The sequence below is a fragment of the Pistacia vera genome, unplaced genomic scaffold (genome assembly GCF_008641045.1).
Source record: "Pistacia vera cultivar Batoury unplaced genomic scaffold, PisVer_v2 Contig27, whole genome shotgun sequence".
Taxonomy (NCBI): Eukaryota; Viridiplantae; Streptophyta; class Magnoliopsida; order Sapindales; family Anacardiaceae; genus Pistacia; species Pistacia vera.
Window position 1 is genome coordinate 137,315 of NW_022196079.1, and position 21,270 is coordinate 158,584.

The 21,270-nt window shown below is 36.3% G+C and overlaps 3 protein-coding genes and 1 long non-coding RNA gene across 4 annotated transcripts; 2 read left to right on the forward strand and 2 right to left on the reverse strand.

Moving 5' to 3' along the window:
* The first annotated feature begins 320 nt into the window (after positions 1 to 320).
* On the forward strand, positions 321 to 11,792 carry LOC116133452. Its single transcript, XM_031419156.1, has 7 exons — positions 321 to 2,003; positions 3,916 to 4,057; positions 4,135 to 6,006; positions 6,504 to 6,858; positions 8,344 to 8,642; positions 8,720 to 10,591; positions 11,089 to 11,792. Exons 1-7 carry the CDS (start codon positions 397 to 399, stop codon positions 11,461 to 11,463), a joined length of 6,522 nt encoding a protein of 2,173 aa, XP_031275016.1. The 5' UTR covers positions 321 to 396; the 3' UTR covers positions 11,464 to 11,792.
* Positions 11,793 to 12,480: 688 nt separating this feature from the next.
* Positions 12,481 to 15,168, forward strand: LOC116133431 (5'-adenylylsulfate reductase-like 4). Its single transcript, XM_031419136.1, has 4 exons — positions 12,481 to 12,980; positions 13,551 to 13,738; positions 13,828 to 13,952; positions 14,479 to 15,168. The coding sequence occupies exons 1-4, from the start codon at positions 12,789 to 12,791 to the stop codon at positions 14,931 to 14,933; spliced, it is 960 nt and encodes a 319-aa protein (XP_031274996.1). The 5' UTR covers positions 12,481 to 12,788; the 3' UTR covers positions 14,934 to 15,168.
* Positions 15,169 to 15,569: 401 nt separating this feature from the next.
* Positions 15,570 to 16,868, reverse strand: LOC116133432. Its single transcript, XR_004128551.1, has 3 exons — positions 16,773 to 16,868; positions 16,118 to 16,191; positions 15,570 to 16,026 (listed from the first exon to the last, which is right to left on the reverse strand). It is a non-coding gene; the product is annotated as an uncharacterized LOC116133432 (long non-coding RNA).
* A 47-nt stretch (positions 16,869 to 16,915) lies between these two features.
* Positions 16,916 to 20,349, reverse strand: LOC116133453. The gene is given in 6 exon segments (XM_031419157.1): positions 16,916 to 16,922; positions 16,994 to 17,099; positions 17,428 to 17,598; positions 18,349 to 18,489; positions 18,492 to 18,594; positions 20,260 to 20,349. Coding segments are annotated over 6 exon segments (618 nt in total).
* Positions 20,350 to 21,270: the final 921 nt, after the last annotated feature.

A 21,270-nucleotide genomic window follows, 5' to 3' on the forward strand; every position in this document is an offset into this window, starting at 1 on the left:
GCTGAGGATACGGTCCAATCTCATTTGACGTGAACCTTAATGGGCCGTGGAATTGGGCCTGGTATAAGATGTAAGCTTTGTTCTGATTCACAACTTTACAGTTTATTTATTTTTTTAACTATAATAATTTAATTTAAGTACATATAAGTATAACAACATGAAAATTTAAAATTTCAGACACATCTAATAAAAAGAGACTCGAAGAAGATGTTTTCAATAGAAAGAGACACGTGTCAACAGCATACCTTAATCTCATGGCTACAGCACACGAACTCCCCGGTCACAACACCAAATCGATTATCGATACTCCTAAGTCCTAACCCTTCTATTTTCTTGGCACTATCTCTCCTCAATCTGTAACTGCCACTAACAATTTCGCCCAAATCTCTCTTTGTCATGGCCACAACCACCGTGGATCGCCACCATCTCCACCTCAATTCCCTCCCTCTAATCGATATCCGCCTCCTCTCTCAATCCGAACTCCTTTCTCTTTCTCACTGCTCTTCCCGCACCACCACCGCCACTCAAAACGACGATGAAGACGAGGTTTCAACTCCCAAAATTGACCGCTCCGTCTTTAACGAATCTGCCGGCAGCCGCAAACAGACCTTCTCACGGTTCCGTCTGGCCCCTCGCAATTCCTCTCAAATTCTTACTCAATTTCCTTCCGTAGCTCCGTCCGAAACCCTCGATGATGATAATTCTGAAATTATTTCACTCCTGAAGTCTCTCTTCAAAATTCAATCTCACTCCTCATATACGGTCGGTAACAACGGGCAGTTGATTCCTGTGCAGGTTCACTATGAAGACTACTTGAATGCTACTTGGGATTCGAATGAAAACAAGGGTTTGCATGATGTTCCCGTAGACGTGGTTAGTTTTAGTGTAAAGAAGAGAAAGAGAGGGCGGCCGAGGAAGGATGAGAATCGTGCTAGTGATAGTTGTTGGCTGATTGAGAGTGGAGTTAAGTTCAATGAAAACAAGGTGAGCATTCCTGTCAACGTTGTTGCTTGTGAGAGTACAAAGCGAAGACCAGGGCGGCCAAGGAAGGATGAGGATAGGAGTAGACATGAATTTAGCGTTATTGAGAGTGAGAGTAAGGTGAATGAAAGCAAGGGTGAGACTAATGAAGCTAAGGTGACTATCACTGGTGTTGAGAGCTTACAAAACATTCCTGTAAATGCTTTTGCTTATGAGAGTGGAAAGAGAAGACCAGGGCGGCCAAGGAAGGATGAGAATAGCAATAGACATGAATATGGGGTTATTGAGAGTGAGAGCAGGGTGAATGAAAGCAAGGGTGAGAATAATGAGGCTAAGGTGACTGTCGCTGGTGTCGAGAACTTACAAAACATTCCTGTCAATGTTTTTTCTTGTGAGAGTGGAAAGAGAAGACCAGGGCGACCGAGGAAGGATGAGAATAGGACTAGAACTGAATATAGAGTTATTGAGGCTGAGAGTATGGTGAAGGAGAACAAGGGTGAGAATAACGAGATTAAGGTGACTTTGGGCAATGTTGAGAGCTCAATAAACATTCCTGTTAACGTAGCTTCTTGTGAGACTACAAATAGAAAACGAGGGCGGCCTAGGAAGGATGAGTGTAGGAATCAAAATCAATATCAGGCAGTTGGGAGTGAGAATAAGGTGGTTCAAAGTGTGAGTAAGAATAAGGAGGAGATCACCGTTATTGAGAATAAGGAGGACAAGAAGGAAACAAAAATGGTGATGGAGAATAGGGATGGTGTGGTTGTGGATTTTGTTACATTGGGGACTGTGAAGGATCCATTTGCAGAGGAGTTGAGGAGGAGGACGGCAGGGATTCAGAAGCAGGAAGATTTGTTAGGGTATTTGAGTGGGTTAAAGGGAGATTGGGTCAGTAGGAGGCAGAAAAGGAAGATTGTCGATGCAAGTGACTATGGGGATGCATTGCCAAGGGGGTGGAAGCTTATGCTTTGTATCAAGAAGAAAGTGGGGCATGTGTGGTTAGCTTGCCGACGATATATAAGGTTTTTCCATTATATTTTTTTGCAATAATGTGTTCTATTTTTTATTAATTAAATGCTGCATTCTAGAATTGTATATTTCACTGTTTATGTTTACTTTTCATGTATGGAATTAAATTTGAAAAAAGAAAAATCTGAGAAGTGTTTGTTAAAGCAACTGAAATTCCAATGTCTTATTTGATGGGAAAGAAAAAAGCTATTTGTAGATAACAAACTCTATTCTTTTGTGATGTATATCATACTAAAAAGAAGAAGGAAAAGTTGTTGACATGTATAGTTTTTTTCTAAGTAGATAAGATGTAAGAATACACACTAGGGAAAAAAGGGAGAGAAATATTCGAAATGTGCAGTCTGTACCACAAAAGGGAAAATAATTATGTTTTTAGGCATAAAAAGTTTTCTTGTTTTTCAAATGATGCTTGAATGTAAGGCATGGGTTGTACTAATCAGTTTTATTAAGTTATTGTGCCACATGATATGATTTCAAGGTAAGTGCCACCTCCATCTGACAATGACAAGTTCCAGGCACTATCATTATAACTCCAGAAGTCCAGGAAGTGCAATTTTATTGTAATTTATTTGTTCGGTTTACTCCTTTCTTTTATAGTAAAAAAGATAAAAATGGAAATAGATGGTTTATGTGCCTAGAAAAGGAAGCACAGGTATTTGTATTGACAAGTCACTGGTATATAAACTGACTCCACCTTTTTTGGACTTGCTCTGTGTCTTCAAAAAATATTATAAATCTTGTTTCTTATGATCCTGGTAAGTCAAACCTAATTACCTTAGATATCAAATGCTATCTTGGCAAGACTCTGCAATCTACATCATTTTATCCAAAATCTACTGTAAAGTGTTGTCTCTGTCTGAGTCAAGCCCTAATTACTACAGAAGTGCTGACCTTATAAGATTCCACATCACTTTCTTTAATACATTATGCATCACAACAATTTCTGTACGAGAGTTTGGTATTTGAAATTATTGTTATTAGTACATATCCTAGTCCTTAGACCTTTTAGTGAGTTTCTCATCATTAAAGAGTGTGAAAAGATGAGGTTTTATCATTGACGATGAAACCTTTGGGTGAGAATGTTGTCATTATAAATAATGCTGAGAGACTAGGCATAAATGTTCTGAGCTGTTTCTAACAGCTGTTTGGAACAATGTGCTATCATCTAAAAAGAGTTATTACCATAGCAATCTTCATATGCATAAGAGTTTTTGATATATAATTTTTTTTCCTTTCAAGATTCTGTTCTCTCTGTCTGTCTGTCTGTCTCTCTCTCTTTTAACTTTCAGAAAATGGAGTGTTACAAAGCTGTACAAAGTTCATGAGTAATTTCTTCAGTATGTCAATTATCCTACATTTTGAAATGCAAAAATATATGGTTTTATTAAGTGAGGTTATTGTATTAAGGCATGCCTGTTATGACTTCTAGAAGCCCAATAATTATTTAGGCTATTCCAATAATTCTTTTGAGTTCTTTAAAGTTTTAAATGTGAAAGACACTATGTTATTGTATAACATCTTTTTTGGTAAATTATTACCACAAAGCACTTACGGATTTACGCAACCAAATAACTAGCAACTTTTTGTTTAAAGCTCTTTTTTCATAAGCTTTACTTAAAGAAGTTTTACCAAATGGACCTTTAATTGGAAAAGTTATTATCTGAGTGCTATACAGTTATTTATTATGGTCTAAAATATTATTCTCAGGATATGGTATACCTTTCGCAGCATTTATTCCATGACTTAAGTTGGGATTGTGTTTTTGCTTTTTCAACACTGCTTTATTTATTCAATGTTGAGTGGAGGTTGCAACGTAAAATACTTAACTTTATGGATATTTTCTATTGTCATATTATCAGTTGTGTGGTTCTTACTCACTCTCTTCTCTCATTTGTTACCATCCAGCCCTAATGGGCAGCAGTTTGCATCTTGCAAGGAAGTTTCTTCATATTTGCTCTCCTTTTTTGGACTGAAAGATGCAAGTCAGTCAAATGCTGGTCATACTGGTGATGGTGTCCAGTTGGACGACAAACTGACTTCTGGAAATGTAAGTGAGCGATTCTTATACTTGTTATATGAATTTCAAGTTTATGTTGTAGTTTCTATTTATTATTTATGCTACAGGCTGCAGTTTGTATGCACAAGGATGACAAGAATGGAGCTGACCTTGTGTTGTGTTCGCCGCATCCCTGTACTCCTCAATCTACTGAGTATGAGAAACAAGCCACCTTACTGGAGACAAAGAGTCCTGGGGAAGTCAGAAGACAGGAAACACTAAAATGCCATAAATGCTCCATGGTTTTTCATGAGCAGGATGATTTATTGCACCACCTGTTATCTTCTCACCAGATGACGACGAAGAGGTCTAGATGTAGTACATCAATAAGTGAGGGGGTAATCATTAAAGATGGAAAATATGAATGCCAGCTATGCCACAAAGCATTTGAAGAAAGACATAGTTACAATGGCCATCTCGGGGGCCACATGAAAAACTATGTGAAGCGACTTGGTGGAGTATTAATGACACAGAAAAATAACGAACCTGTAGCTGTTGGAGTTTCTTCTGAATTCTTGGAGAGACAAGAAACAGTTGGAGCTGACTGGGGTTCTTTTGCTGAAAAATCTTCCAAGTGCAGAGGCAACAATGAAACAAGTTCTGCTTTACCTCATAGTAAACCAAAAGCTGATGGTACCCTTGAACCTCATTCTGACAGATACGTTCATAATGATCAGTTCATGATATCCAACAGAAATGTTCAAACTTTAATTGAGAAAAATTGCAATAAACAGCAAACAGCTTTTGGCTTAACTAATGATAAAATGGATAAGGTGAAAGTAGCTACTGATATGAGGGCTGCTAAACCTGATGTTTGTTTGGGTGCTGGTACAGACTTGTCTACTGATCATAGAAAAAAATCATGTGTATTTCCTGGTGAAAGGGATGTTCCCAAGAGCAACATTGGTAGTATTAATCATTATGGTTGGCAGGGTCGAAGTCCTCAGAATTGGTCCCTTGCTCTTGCTGGAAGTAACCAACCACATTTTGTTGACTACAGTGCTAAAGATGTTCCCATCAACTTGATGGAGGAGCAGAGAAAAGAGGTAGGTTCTGAAAGTAGTTTTTTGCCTTTGAATGTTAAGGATAAAATAGGTAGTTGTGAAAATCTTGAGGAAAGGCATTTTACTATCACCATGGAAGGTGGGCAAATGTATAGGAATAAACATGCAAGAAATGAAGCAATATCTAGATCCAATTATCAGGGCATTGGGTTGGAGAATGCTGTGACTAATGTCAAAGAGCAAGGAAGTTTTAAAGACCGTTCACCTGTTCCCATGGAGCAAAGATGTGGTTCTCAAAGTAATATGAATGGTGTTTCTACATCCATGTTAACAGAAGCCCAGCAGGAAAGAGGTCCTGCAAGTGGTTTACCCACTGCTGCTTCAGGAAACAAGCCTACATATGTTGTCAACAATTATTTGAATAGTGTTTCGACTACCATGTTAAATCAGCCCAAATTTGATGATGTCAGTAGATCTGAGAATTTTGGACTATCGTTTGGGTTTGGCAACAAACACACTATTAGTAAACCCCGGCAGGAAGAGGATTCTGAAGTTGGTTTGCTTAATTTATTTGGAAGTGGAAAATTCTTTGGGTTTGATAACAGTTTGACTAAGGCTTCTGCCGGGACAACGGAGTTCCCCAAACTTGACGAAGTCAGGAACACCAATGAACAAGTACATGGTGTTGAAAATAATTATAGGGTTTATACAGACACTGTTCAGCAGGATTCGAGGTTAGAGAATTCAGAAAATGCTAGAAACAATGAATTCATGCCTGCTTTTAGTAATCATGCTCGATCTGGTGTGGATGCCATGGCGGAGTTTTTGTGGAGAACTGATGAAGAAAACATCCTGCTGAGTGGGTTGGGGGATACATCATCTCGATTGTTGCAATCATCAAGCTGTTTTCCTGCATTTGGTACAATGTCAGATAAGGTATGCTGCATCTGCATTCTTTTAAGTTGTAGTGTGTTCACGTGAAAAAGAATGGCACTCTGTGGTGCATTGTGTAGCTATTTTCACTTTAGAAAGTTATTCAAACCGTTCTGATGGGGACTATTGTTTAACAACAATGAACGTCATAGATAACAACGGTTATGCCTTTGTGTTTTTATCTCATTTGTTTTCTTAGACAACTATAACATGGTTTCATCTTCTTTTATGGTAGCTAGTATTGTCTTATGTATGCATTTCCAATATTGCTAGATATATGGCTATTCTAATTATTTGTAGAAAATATTCACTGTTTTCTTAGAGGGAACTAGAAGTCCTTGTTGGTGATGGATTTTGCGAATAAACTCCTTTTAGGTTACCATAATTGCTATGACCCCACCTTAACAGCAAAAAAAAGACATTGCAGTTTTGTGCATCGAATTCATGTTACAACTGAATGTTGAAATTAGTTAACTGAACTTTATTTTGTTGACGGACAGGGTGAAACTGAACTCTTCAGCATTGGTGAGAAGTATGACAGTATATCAGGATTTGAAGGGCTGAGATCAGGTAGTATGGAACATATGGAATATGATTTTCTGACTACTCAAACAAGCTCTCAGCCGCAGGTCCCAAAGGTTTTGTCATATGATGCAGAGATTTCCCGAGGGTTTGATTCCTCTGTTTGGCTTGAGAAGGAAGCATTGCCTTTGTTGCCTAAGATAGGTAGCAGGTATCAGGTTGCTACTGTTTGTGCATGGTGCAGAAATGAGTTTCATCATGAGCCTGTTGAGACAGGAGCAGAAACAGGAGCAGTGGGTTTCATGTGTCCAACCTGCAAGGCCAAATTCTCTGGTTACCATAATTCACTGTAGAATGGTTTATCTACAATAACTCAGGATCTAGTGATGGATTGCTTCATATTTACTCGGTTTCTAATCATTGATTATCTCAGATATGAGGTAGATTTGCTATTATGAACAAAGACCATTTTGGCTAGAAAGCAGTCAAGTTTCTCAGGCTGGCATAAACATTATGTTCCAAATGACAGCTGGGATCCTATAGCATTTCGTATTTTTCAGATGAGATTGCTCTCTCTGCTAATTGTTTTAACGTGGCCAGATTAATGGAAATGCCTCCCATCATAGTATGAGACAAAATAACTAATGTTTAACTATAAATGAAGTTCTTTGATTTTGATTTCTTTTTTCCTCTTTGGATTGTGAATTACTGTCAGATGGACTTTTTTTCCCTCTTTATTACTGTCCTCAAAAAACTTAGTAGATTTTAAACCACAGTTTGTTTGATATATTTTGTAAGCCATCTCGTTCTAGTTTTCTTCCTTGTAGTCTGAGAAAAAAGACCAGTTAAATCTCTTGTAACTTCTGTATAGAAGTTCTTTTATGGCGTTATTTTATTAAGTTGTGTAACGTTTTGTTTTAAAACCCCAATAAACGAATTGGACAGTGTCATGAAAAAAATAGAAGATCCAAAAGCGGGGTACCTTTATTTTTCATCTTATTTATTTTTAAGCTCATTATAGTTTGTGGAAGTAACAAGAGAACTATCGTAACGAACAAAGCCTTAAAAGTTTAATTAGTCTCTGCTTACCCACAGGCCACAACCACAAACACCAATTAATTTTAATTGATACAGCTGAAGCTTGACCTTTCATCTTTTTCACTTCCAGTCCCTGCCCTTGCCAAATACAGATGGGGGGGGGGCCCCCCCCCCCCTTTGGAACAATGTGCTATCATCTAAAAAGAGTTATTACCATAGCAATCTTCATATGCATAAGAGTTTTTGATATATAATTTTTTTTCCTTTCAAGATTCTGTTCTCTCTGTCTGTCTGTCTGTCTCTCTCTCTTTTAACTTTCAGAAAATGGAGTGTTACAAAGCTGTACAAAGTTCATGAGTAATTTCTTCAGTATGTCAATTATCCTACATTTTGAAATGCAAAAATATATGGTTTTATTAAGTGAGGTTATTGTATTAAGGCATGCCTGTTATGACTTCTAGAAGCCCAATAATTATTTAGGCTATTCCAATAATTCTTTTGAGTTCTTTAAAGTTTTAAATGTGAAAGACACTATGTTATTGTATAACATCTTTTTTGGTAAATTATTACCACAAAGCACTTACGGATTTACGCAACCAAATAACTAGCAACTTTTTGTTTAAAGCTCTTTTTTCATAAGCTTTACTTAAAGAAGTTTTACCAAATGGACCTTTAATTGGAAAAGTTATTATCTGAGTGCTATACAGTTATTTATTATGGTCTAAAATATTATTCTCAGGATATGGTATACCTTTCGCAGCATTTATTCCATGACTTAAGTTGGGATTGTGTTTTTGCTTTTTCAACACTGCTTTATTTATTCAATGTTGAGTGGAGGTTGCAACGTAAAATACTTAACTTTATGGATATTTTCTATTGTCATATTATCAGTTGTGTGGTTCTTACTCACTCTCTTCTCTCATTTGTTACCATCCAGCCCTAATGGGCAGCAGTTTGCATCTTGCAAGGAAGTTTCTTCATATTTGCTCTCCTTTTTTGGACTGAAAGATGCAAGTCAGTCAAATGCTGGTCATACTGGTGATGGTGTCCAGTTGGACGACAAACTGACTTCTGGAAATGTAAGTGAGCGATTCTTATACTTGTTATATGAATTTCAAGTTTATGTTGTAGTTTCTATTTATTATTTATGCTACAGGCTGCAGTTTGTATGCACAAGGATGACAAGAATGGAGCTGACCTTGTGTTGTGTTCGCCGCATCCCTGTACTCCTCAATCTACTGAGTATGAGAAACAAGCCACCTTACTGGAGACAAAGAGTCCTGGGGAAGTCAGAAGACAGGAAACACTAAAATGCCATAAATGCTCCATGGTTTTTCATGAGCAGGATGATTTATTGCACCACCTGTTATCTTCTCACCAGATGACGACGAAGAGGTCTAGATGTAGTACATCAATAAGTGAGGGGGTAATCATTAAAGATGGAAAATATGAATGCCAGCTATGCCACAAAGCATTTGAAGAAAGACATAGTTACAATGGCCATCTCGGGGGCCACATGAAAAACTATGTGAAGCGACTTGGTGGAGTATTAATGACACAGAAAAATAACGAACCTGTAGCTGTTGGAGTTTCTTCTGAATTCTTGGAGAGACAAGAAACAGTTGGAGCTGACTGGGGTTCTTTTGCTGAAAAATCTTCCAAGTGCAGAGGCAACAATGAAACAAGTTCTGCTTTACCTCATAGTAAACCAAAAGCTGATGGTACCCTTGAACCTCATTCTGACAGATACGTTCATAATGATCAGTTCATGATATCCAACAGAAATGTTCAAACTTTAATTGAGAAAAATTGCAATAAACAGGAAACAGCTTTTGGCTTAACTGATGATAAAATGGATAAGGTGAAAGTAGCTACTGATATGAGGGCTGCTAAACCTGATGTTTGTTTGGGTGCTGGTACTGATTTGTCTACTGATCATAGAAATAAATCATGTGTATTTTCTGGTGAAAGGGATGTTCCCAAGAGCAACATTGGTGGTATTAATAATTATGGTTGGCAGGGTCGAAGTCCTCAGAATTGGTCCCTTGCTCTTGCTGGAAGTAACCAACCACATTTTGTTGACTACAGTGCGAAAGATGTTCCCATCAACTTGATGGAGGAGCAGAGAAAAGAGGTAGGTTCTGAAAGTAGTTTTTTGCCTTTGAATGTTAAGGATAAAATAGGTAGTTGTGAAAATCTTGAGGAAAGGCATTTTACTATCACCATGGAAGGTGGGCAAATGTATAGGAATAAACATGCAAGAAATGAAGCAATATCTAGATCCAATTATCAGGGCATTGGGTTGGAGAATGCTGTGACTAATGTCAAAGAGCAAGGAAGTTTTAAAGACCGTTCACCTGTTCCCATGGAGCAAAGATGTGGTTCTCAAAGTAATATGAATGGGGTTTCTACATCCATGTTAACAGAAGCCCAGCAGGAAAGAGGTCCTGCAAGTGGTTTACCCACTGCTGCTTCAGGAAACAAGCCTACATATGTTGTCAACAATTATTTGAATAGTGTTTCGACTACCATGTTAAATCAGCCCAAATTTGATGATGTCAGTAGATCTGAGAATTTTGGACTATCGTTTGGGTTTGGCAACAAACACACTATTAGTAAACCCCGGCAGGAAGAGGATTCTGAAGTTGGTTTGCTTAATTTATTTGGAAGTGGAAAATTCTTTGGGTTTGATAACAGTTTGACTAAGGCTTCTGCCGGGACAACGGAGTTCCCCAAACTTGACGAAGTCAGGAACACCAATGAACAAGTACATGGTGTTGAAAATAATTATAGGGTTTATACAGACACTGTTCAGCAGGATTCGAGGTTAGAGAATTCAGAAAATGCTAGAAACAATGAATTCATGCCTGCTTTTAGTAATCATGCTCGATCTGGTGTGGATGCCATGGCGGAGTTTTTGTGGAGAACTGATGAAGAAAACATCCTGCTGAGTGGGTTGGGGGATACATCATCTCGATTGTTGCAATCATCAAGCTGTTTTCCTGCATTTGGTACAATGTCAGATAAGGTATGCTGCATCTGCATTCTTTTAAGTTGTAGTGTGTTCACGTGAAAAAGAATGGCACTCTGTGGTGCATTGTGTAGCTATTTTCACTTTAGAAAGTTATTCAAACCGTTCTGATGGGGACTATTTTTTAACAACAATGAACATCATAGATAACAACGGTTATGCCTTTGTGTTTTTATCTCATTTGTTTTCTTAGACAACTATAACATGGTTTCATCCTCTTTTATGGTAGCTAGCATTGTCTTATGTATGCATTTCCAATATTGCTAGATATATGACTATTCTAATTATTTGTAGAAAATATTCACTGTTTTCTTAGAGGGAACTAGAAGTCCTTGTTGGTGATGGATTTTGCGAATAAACTCCTTTTAGGTTACCATAATTGCTATGACCCCACCTTAACAGCAAAAAAAAGACATTGCAGTTTTGTGCATCGAATTCATGTTACAACTGAATGTTGAAATTAGTTAACTGAACTTTATTTTGTTGACGGACAGGGTGAAACTGAACTCTTCAGCATTGGTGAGAAGTATGACAGTATATCAGGATTTGAAGGGCTGAGATCAGGGAGTATGGAACATATGGAATATGATTTTCTGACTACTCAAACAAGCTCTCAGTCGCAGGTCCCAAAGGTTTTGTCATATGATGCAGAGATTTCCCCAGGGTTTGATTCATCTGTTTGGCTTGAGAAGGAAGCATTGCCTTTGTTGCCTAAGATAGGTAGCAGGTATCAGGTTGCTACTGTTTGTGCATGGTGCAGAAATGAGTTTCATCATGAGCCTGTTGAGACAGGAGCAGAAACAGGAGCAGTGGGTTTCATGTGTCCAACCTGCAAGGCCAAATTCTCTGGTTACCATAATTCACTGTAGAATGGTTTATCTACAATAACTCAGGATCTAGTGATGGATTGCTTCATATTTACTCGGTTTCTAATCATTGATTATCTCAGATATGAGGTAGATTTGCTATTATGAACAAAGACCATTTTGGCTAGAAAGCAGTCAAGTTTCTCAGACTGGCATAAACATTATGTTCCAAATGACAGCTGGGATCCTATAGCATTTCGTATTTTTCAGATGAGATTGCTCTCTCTGCTAATTGTTTTAACGTGGCCAGATTAATGGAAATGCCTCCCATCATAGTATGAGACAAAATAACTAATGTTTAACTACAAATGAAGTTCTTTGATTTTGATTTCTTTTTTCCTCTTTGGATTGTGAATTACTGTTAGATGGACTTTTTTTCCCTCTTTATTACTGTCCTCAAAAAACTTAGTAGATTTTAAACCACAGTTTGTTTGATATATTTTGTAAGCCATCTCGTTCTAGTTTTCTTCCTTGTAGTCTGAGAAAAAAGACCAGTTAAATCTCTTGTAACTTCTGTATAGAAGTTCTTTTATGGCGTTATTTTATTAAGTTGTGTAACGTTTTGTTTTAAAACCCCAATAAACGAATTGGACAGTGTCATGAAAAAAATAGAAGATCCAAAAGCGGGGTACCTTTATTTTTCATCTTATTTATTTTTAAGCTCATTATAGTTTGTGGAAGTAACAAGAGAACTATCGTAACGAACAAAGCCTTAAAAGTTTAATTAGTCTCTGCTTACCCACAGGCCACAACCACAAACACCAATTAATTTTAATTGATACAGCTGAAGCTTGACCTTTCATCTTTTTCACTTCCAGTCCCTGCCCTTGCCAAATACAGATTTAACTTAGGAATAGAATGATCTTTTTCGGTAGTAAATTAGCAGTATTTCTCAAAAAAGAAAATTGGAAAAAAAAAAAAAGAAAAAAAAAAAAGTCAACAGACCACGTGTACCGTCCAGATGATTTTTTTTATTTTTAAGACTTGGGAGTTTTTGAAGTTGTAACTTGTAAGCAGTGACAGATAGCATCCCACCAAACCCAAAAACGACATCGTTGACAGGCCACCCTTGCGCACTGCGCACCCCTTTTCGTTATCTTCACCTTCCTCTCCCCTCCTTTCTCTCATAGTCTCTCATATCAGGTGCGAAAGCCGTTTCTTCGTTAAACAGTTGGACTTGCTTTCAAACATTTAATTCAATCATAATTTCTTTTTCCTAAAATGCGCTGCTTTCCCACTTTTGTCCTCTTATTATTCTTCAATTTTTGATTTTTTTTTTTCGAAATAGAAAATTTTCGTACTACTTTCTCATTTTCTGTTGGGTCTTGATGGGGATGAGAGTCTGGGAGGCTGGGATCTTGATTTTGTTTCTTTTTGCGAGACTTACGTCGGCCGTGGAGACAGTTAGGTATCCGTTATGTCCAACGGAATCCATTACGGATTCGATCTTAGGGTTTCGGAATTTTAACTGTCCGGTTAATACCGCGTTTCAATCTCACGATGTCGTCGCTGTTATCGAGGTACGTACATAATTTCATGTTAATCGAATTGATCCAAATATGAGTGCCAAAATTGTGATGTTTGAAATGTCAACTCGAAAATTATTTTGTGTTTTTATCATGACCAGAATCTGTCTGTAAATCAAACAAGGGGAATTGATTATGTCGTGTGAGAGCCTTTGAAATTTATAGTTTTTAAAGATGCAGGCTTTGTTGGTCTAATTATCTAAATTAACTTTTCTGCTTTTTAGAGAAAATTTTTCCATTTTCTACTAAGCAACCAAACTAAGTTTTCACATGTCACAAGAAGTGATGTATTTTGATTGGACTCCCAGCTAATTTATTACTATTTCCAGAATTTTGATAGGGCCTAGTTAAGGATTTACGTATTGGCAAAGTAATTGAGTGAAGTTTGGGGAAAGCTTCCTTTAATTTATAATTAGGGTGAATGCAGTTTTTAGCTTGTCGGCCTCAGGATTGATAAGATTAATATTTTTCTTCTATTTATAGTTTTGACGCTTTGATTTGATTGTTGTTTTAAGCACATAATTATTTTAATGAAATGTTCATATTGTTTTTGTTTTACTGAAGGGCGATGAGGTTTCATTGCAAAGGGCTCTGAATATGGTTCACAAGAACAGTTATGACTTTGTAGCTGTTCTTTTCTATGCATCTTGGTGTCCTTTTTCTCGTAGTTTTAGACCGAGTTTCTCTATCCTTTCTTCTTTATATCCTTCCATTCCCCATTTTGCAATTGAAGAATCAGCCATCAGACCAAGGTATGTAAAGGAATATTGTTCTGTGTAGATTTTCCCTTTTAGTATGTTTCCATTGGCGGTTGGGGTAACATTTTGGTTGATTTTTCCAGTATACTTTCCAAGTATGGGGTTCATGGGTTTCCCACCCTTTTTCTTCTAAATTCGTCAATGCGTGTTCGTTATCATGGCTCCAGGACTCTCGGTTCACTTGTTGCGTTTTACAGTGATGTCGCAGGTACATCCTTTTGTTATTAGTGTTATTTTTTAGGGGATCCTATAATCTGTAAAGTTCTTTTTTATGATTGCTGATTAGTTGTGAAGAGATTTCCTCATTCGCAAATGAATGTCTTACTCATTTTTTACTCAAAGTGAACTACCTGTCAACTATGTATATACAAATGGATATGCCTTATTTTGTTTTAAATGCTGTCTCAACTTTCAATTTTTATTCTGTTTATAGTCCCATAATTTAGTATTCTCTCTTGAGTGAGTGTGTACCCCACTTTACACAAAGACAATGTGCACACATGTATAGCAGTGGAGAGAAAAACTTTAAAGGGCCTTTTTGTCTGTTTTGTAGAGTGTAAATGTTAATATCTTCTTGTATCATTTTACTTCCACAAAATGCATCCTTAACTTAATTACTGCCAGCATATGCTCTTCTATCTTAAAGAATGTTTGTTGCTTTCTCCATTTTATATACGATTTTATTGAAGAGAGTTTCTCTTATGGTATCTAATGAACTTCACATATATGTATAGGCATTAAGTCTGCGTCATTTGATAAAATATCCCTGGACAAAGTTGGGCACTTATCAAATCACGAGAAGCACGATAATGTGGACGATGAAAGCTGCCCATTCTCATGGGCAAGATCACCGGAGAATTTGCTTCGGCAGGAGACATGTTTGGCCCTGGCCACCGCATTTGTTCTTTTGAGATTGCTTTACTTATTCTTTCCAACTCTGCTTGTATTTGCTCAATTTAGTTGGATAAGGCTGATCCGAAATGTTAAATTGGGGAGCTTGTTTGAGCATCCTCGGGCCTATTTGAATCGGGCAATACAGATATTCAATTCCCTAAAGGAGCCTTGCAAGAGAAGTAATTTGCAGGAAGGAGCATTGAATGCCAGGGCATGGGCTTCCAAGTCCCTTGCCACAGTTTCAATCGGTGATGCAAGCACCAGCCGGGGTGCATGTGGGAGTGAATGCCACTGACCTTTCACTAGCCATGTGGGATAGATATTTGGGTATCCTAATGGAAGGTTTGGCTGCCTCATCTGTTATGCTAGAATTTTTTCTTTTTTGGCTTCAAGATCATTTGGTAATTGGATTAGGGTCTAATGTTGTATGACAAAAGTGAAATATGACTTTGTATCTTGACATCATCGTAGTCCATCTATCAATTTGTCTATATGATTTAGAATTCAATTTATTTGACATTTTTGGTCAATTGTTATTTGGCATTCCAAAAGCATAATTAACACTGCAGTTTGTGAATAGATTACAATAAATTTACTCTCTATCATATGTGCACGAGCTATTTGTTTTTATGTCCAAGTTGAGTGACTAGAAACTTTTTCCGATGTTGGAGAATAAAGTTTGGGTCTTTTCATTTGATAATTGCACATTATATCAGATCAATTGTTCAATGCTGCAATGATTACCTGTGACTTGTTTTTGTATCTGTCTCACAATTGCTATTGACAAGGTTTTTCAATTCACTTCCTGGCACGCAGTCTGGCTATTTACAAACACAGTATAAAAAGCAATCTTTGAGATATACAGATTGTAACCACGCTGTTCATGTCATTTACAGTTGGCAAGAAAAGAAATGCATTTTCTTCGTCATCTTTAAAATGAATATATATTGCAGTCGTAAGGCTTTTTGTCTATTGCAAATTTTGGTTCATCATAATCCAAATCAATAAATTTGGAAAATAACGTTCTGACGTAGTTAAATTCCCTAACTGTGACCTAGTTTAAAGAGTCGTGGTCATCCTAATTTTCTCTGGAACCACAGATTCATCTGGCCAATGCATTTGGTATCGAAATCCATTCACCTCTAAAAGCATCACAGTAGTACAGAATATCACATTGTCCATTAAAACATTCTTTACTGAACTATCTAAATACAATTAATAAACTACCAAGTCCAATGCGGCAATCTTTCATAATATTCAAGCTTTGAAGTGGGGCTGGCAATTCAGCTGCCGCCTCCCCCAGTCGGCTCAGAACTGTCATCAACCACAAACTCCTATATACTATTTACCAGCCTTTTCAAGAGTCCAAAAACTTCAAAATCCCCGGTCTGCAAAATGAAGAGTAAACATCTTAATCTGAACTTCCCTCAGAAATAAAATCAAACATCATTTAACAACCATTGAACTTTCAAAACATACCTCCATTAAGAAAAATTGGCAGTAGGACACTAGTCGGCATCATCAAGGACAACATTGTTGTTTACATTTACAATCTGTAAAATAGAAACTTCCTTCATATAAGTCACGCAAAAATTAATCTCATTATCATATATTGAAAATAAAATTTTGGTCATCGTCAAGTTGCTTTTTCTCTGTGACATTACCAAGGGGCTTCTGGGGCAATCATAAAAGATGACCTCAAATCCAACCTAATATTGTATCATGAAGATTATGTAACTTTGTATCTCAATGCATCTTTGAGAAAGCAATCCAACATTAATGTTCAAGTGAATGAAATGTTTAGGGTTGTTATAGTGGTTCTATGAAATATCCAAGAATGTCCCCCACCAATTTCTTTTACCATGAGAAAACTATTGATTTAATAATGCAAGCTGAAAAATGTTTTTGGTGTTATGATGCAAAAAGGTAAGTGCAGCCCTAAACCTAGGCATTTGAAATTACACAGCCACATCCTTCATAAGTTCATCTATCAAGATTTATATTGATAAAAAGGAAGTTGTCACCAAATAGAGTAACATCTTGAAAGAAACTGAGAACTGAATATGTAGATTATGATAATAGAAGCCATAAGCATGACACAAAAAAGCTACTGAAATTCTCATCTCTAGCCTACCTGTGATATGTATTCTTTTATTTTCTCTCTAACTGGTCCATCTAGAGCTCTCACGCAAGCTCGTAAAACATGGTATTACCTTCAGGGCCATTAACCTTGTCCTTCTGTAATATCTACAAAAATAAGGGAGTATGGATAACTGCTTAGACTCTGTACAGAGCGAAATTATTGCAGATAAAGACACTGCAAATACATGGTCAATCCCATCAGGCAATGCTAACCTTTGCTGGACCAGTGTCTCCAATGCTTGCTTGATATTTCCAAACACCGGATGGTTTACATCATTTTCACACAATCCCATGCGCTTTAAATGGCGCCAAAGATTTTCTGCATAACAAGAATAATATGAATTATCTTACAGAAGTACAAAAGCATTACACGACACAGGCTCACAATTTCTGCTATAAGTAAAAAATCTCCTCTCCTGGTGACAATAACCTGTGATATGTTGCTCCTTGATTGATAACTTTGCCAAAATAGTGTGAAGGGAAGAACTCCAACTAAACGAATGGTTAACAACTACATGAAGCCATACGGATCTTAACCAGGGATTGTCTCAACAAAAGGTTACTTTTACCATTCATCTTGACCCTTGGCCTTCACTACACTTTACCAATGAAATTATGGTTACTGAAAAACTATACCAAAAAATTACCTTCTGGGATTTTGCCTCCAGCAAGATGCACAATACTAACTATAACAAACGTAAAACCAGTTAGATGTGCTGTATTTACATCTTCAACATATTTCTTTACAACTCTGGCGGTAGCTGACTTACAAGAATATAGATTTTGGGTCGCAACACCTGGACAGTACATCATCAGAGCTACAGTTATAACCAAAATTAAAGAATAAACCAATAGAAGATAGATGCCAGAGAACTGCAGATAGCCTCATAAATATAAACTATAACATCCAGATAACTTGATTCTAACTTTTCCTAATTGGAATATATGAAAAGAACTCTCATCAGGGAGAGTGTACCCAAGATAGAACTTTCCCTTTTACCTTACCCGCTAATTTTAACAAAAAAATAAAGAAAAAGGAACGAAAGACCATTTATGCACGTATATTGCAAGGATTACATTTGGAAATGGCAGCCAAGTGTCTTCATTGAATGCCATATACCCACCAGCCACAAGGTGGCGATGAGGCCAGCTCGGCTTGTTTAAAGTAAAACTGCAGGCTGCTAGTGTAACGAGTGGAGAGAATCAGCCTTTTATCACCACGTTTGCAGCAACTAACTGGTGGAACCAATGATCCACTAACTCACTACCCAATCAATGAATTACCCAGCACTCTGTCTCTTTGAAGGATGAAAGTAATTACTGATCAGTAATAGGTCTAGCATCACTCATAAATGAAATTTCAAAGACAAGATATATCATATAAAAAGAAAAATACCCAACCATACAGTAATATATCCCAGAATCAAAGTAGAATAAGTAATCTTCAATTTAAAAGAAAAGAAAAAGAAAAGAATTTAACAAATTCTTGAAAATCCAACAGAACGTAATCTACTTCGAGCAGCAGGGTGTATGTATGATAATGATATTAAAAGGCAATAAATTCTCACTGTTTTGAGAAGGTCGACCGAGATTTGCTGAGGCAGGACGGGACCTTTGAAGCTCTCTCAATTCATAGCCAAAAACGCTTGAGAGCTTCTCGCTGGCCGCATTAATCACAAAAGCAGGAAGATTACGCTGAGAATAGTTTTCGTAACCAAGTGAACAAGTTCCTCTCTCTTAATCGGACATCCCGAGTTCTGATGAGTTTTGAAAATGACATAGCGTACCACTTCCGCCACGAGCTTCTCTATTTCCTACACCATGGTTTTTAATTCGTATCATAACAATGTACACTAACAAACTTCTCTTAATTTTTGTTTGGTATTAAAAATTAAAAAAAAAAAAAATTCATGGTCTGTAATCACCTCTTTTGATATATCAACTGAGAGAAATCTTCGCCGCCGTTGGCCATCCTTTGCCGAAATTAAAAAAACCAATTGATCGGCTTGTCACAGTTGCAATGGGAGTGAGGAGGAGTTGATTGCTGGTGTGTTATAGTTTCTTAGAACTAACTTTACAAACCCTAATCAATATTCTGTTTGGGTACAGAGAATTTTGAAGAAAAAGGAGGGAAGATGTGATAATATGCCCTCGGAAAATTCTGCCCTCAGCAAATAAATCACAGACAAAACCATTACATTTCGTTTTCGCTTTTCTAGTATGATTTCATCACATATCTGACTTGTGTATGTTATTACAGCTCACTATGTGAAATGTTTTGTATTAAAAACTTCACTCCAGTCTCATCTCAACCCTTGCGCGTTTGTTAACATAGACAACTAAAATCAAAGATCTCAATCACATTACACACCAATTAATTGCTATTTGGAGTCGTTTCCGTACGAGTCCGTCGCAGGACGAAACCAGTAGATATTAGGCCATGAATGACGTACATGTAAGCTTACTCTCCAGGGTGCCGCATGGACCGTTCTCCTGCATTGAACTTTAGGCCGTGACACTTACTATTATTATTATTTTCTTCATGTTATTTAAATTATTAAAAAAAAAGTGATGCTGCCCATATTTTATCTCTTTAACCTTGATTAATATTAATTTTTTATTAATCATTTTATCTCTTATATATTTACAAACTTAATTTCCTTTTTCATCATGAGCTCTAATTTTATTTTCAAATATGAAGACGAAATTAAATAATTGAACTAGTGGTTCAAGATCATGTAAGTACAATAAAATGAAATTTAGGCTTGTGTAAGTTTAAGTTGCTTTGTTAATTTTTCTTTATTTTTTTCTATTCTTCCTCTAAAATTCATAACACAGTTTGATACTTTCAAAATTAATTATTATTTTGTACAATATTGAAGTGTGAATGGATTTTATCTATGAACATTACATTCAAACAGAAGCATAAATAATTTAAAAATATAAATAAATGGTGATAACATCATTCAAACAATATATATATATATAAAAAAACTAATTAAATAAAAAAAATCGATATTATTTCCGTGATTCAATAGGTAAACCACTTTCTATAAAAGATAACTAATGTATTTTGATAATTTCTTGTGTAAAATGTGAATCTGTTTTGTATATAATAAATAGTTGTTATATAAGACTATGATTAAAATTACACCATATAATAAAGTTAAAAGAGAAATCAATGATAAGCATAATAACTTAGCATTGTATATTCTTCAACTAATGTTCTTTTAAGCACCAATAATAAAAAATATGGACAACATCATATTAATAATTTAATATAGACAAATTATGTTTATAATCCAAATAAAATATGTTAAAAAGTAAAAAAATAAAAAAAATAATTGATAAATGATAATAATAAGATTAAAACGAAGAAGAAGTAATTCGTAACAAAATCGAATAGAAGTTGATTAGTAACATAATTGTACAGAAAGTACCATGGAACCGGACAAAAGCTTCTAATGCAGTGGAACTACTGTATGATCCGTATCGCTAGCAGTTCTTATCAAAACAACCGTCAGTTTGTCTGCCTTTCCGTCAGCATTACCACCAGTTGACCAATCCATCCAACGGTCACATATTTCTCAAACCCATATAAACACGGCTCAGATATCACCTTCAATTAAAGCACCAAAAAGTCTTCCCGGACCCCAAAACTCATTTTTAAACGTCCATCTCTCTGTGTTACCCTCAAAAACACCAATCTAACGGTCCATCCCAATCTTCACCATATCTACAACAGCAGTTACTACGCAAAAGCAAACAAAAATCACCAGAGCTTAGAGAGAAGAGAGAGAGAGAGAGAGAGATGGAGAAGGGAGAGAGAACCTTGTTTACTTGCTAGACTAGCTGAGCAAGCCGAGGTATGATGGGGTGGTTTCAATTTTTAATAAGTTTAAATTATCTCTTGAGCATGATATTTTATTATTATTTTATTTTTTAAAGTTTCTGATCCGTGGATATATGTGGTAATTATTTATTAATTAGTCAATTAATTTTTATCCATCAATTGATCTGTTTCACAGTGCCAGTATTAGTATTTTTCAGTTTTTTAGCTGTATTTTTTATTTTTTTTATTTTAAGCTCCTTTGTTATTCGCTGCTTAGAGTGACCAAAATGAGAGCTCCTGGTCTTCAATTTGGTTGCTGATTCAAAATATCTATCATTTATCTTAACTTTAAAGTAAGATTGAACTAGTTCACTTGCTTAACACTGTGAATTTTAAATTGGTAGTTCCATTTATAACTGTATTTATTTTTGTGCTGTTTTGGTGTGTAATGTGATTGAGATCTTTGATTCAGTGTACCAAATAGCCATTTTAAGCTTGATTTGAGTTGATCTATGTTAACAAACGCCAAGGGCCTGAGCGAAGTTTTTAATACAAAACATTTCACATAGTGAGCTGTAAAAACATATAAGTTAGATTATGTGATGAAATCATTCTAGTAAAGCAAAAGTGAAATGTAATGATTTTGTCGGTGATTTAT

Bases quoted from the DNA above. Each gene is read 5' to 3' on its own strand.
- LOC116133431 (XM_031419136.1), top strand. From the start codon at position 12,789: ATGGGGATGAGAGTCTGGGAGGCTGGGATCTTGATTTTGTTTCTTTTT. The intron at 12,981-13,550 runs GTACGTACATAA...GTTTTACTGAAG, and splicing joins ATGTCGTCGCTGTTATCGAG to GGCGATGAGGTTTCATTGCA. The intron at 13,739-13,827 runs GTATGTAAAGGA...TGATTTTTCCAG, and splicing joins GAATCAGCCATCAGACCAAG to TATACTTTCCAAGTATGGGG.
- LOC116133452 (XM_031419156.1), top strand. From the start codon at position 397: ATGGCCACAACCACCGTGGATCGCCACCATCTCCACCTCAATTCCCTC. The intron at 2,004-3,915 runs GTTTTTCCATTA...GTTACCATCCAG, and splicing joins GCTTGCCGACGATATATAAG to CCCTAATGGGCAGCAGTTTG. The intron at 6,007-6,503 runs GTATGCTGCATC...GTTGACGGACAG, and splicing joins TTGGTACAATGTCAGATAAG to GGTGAAACTGAACTCTTCAG.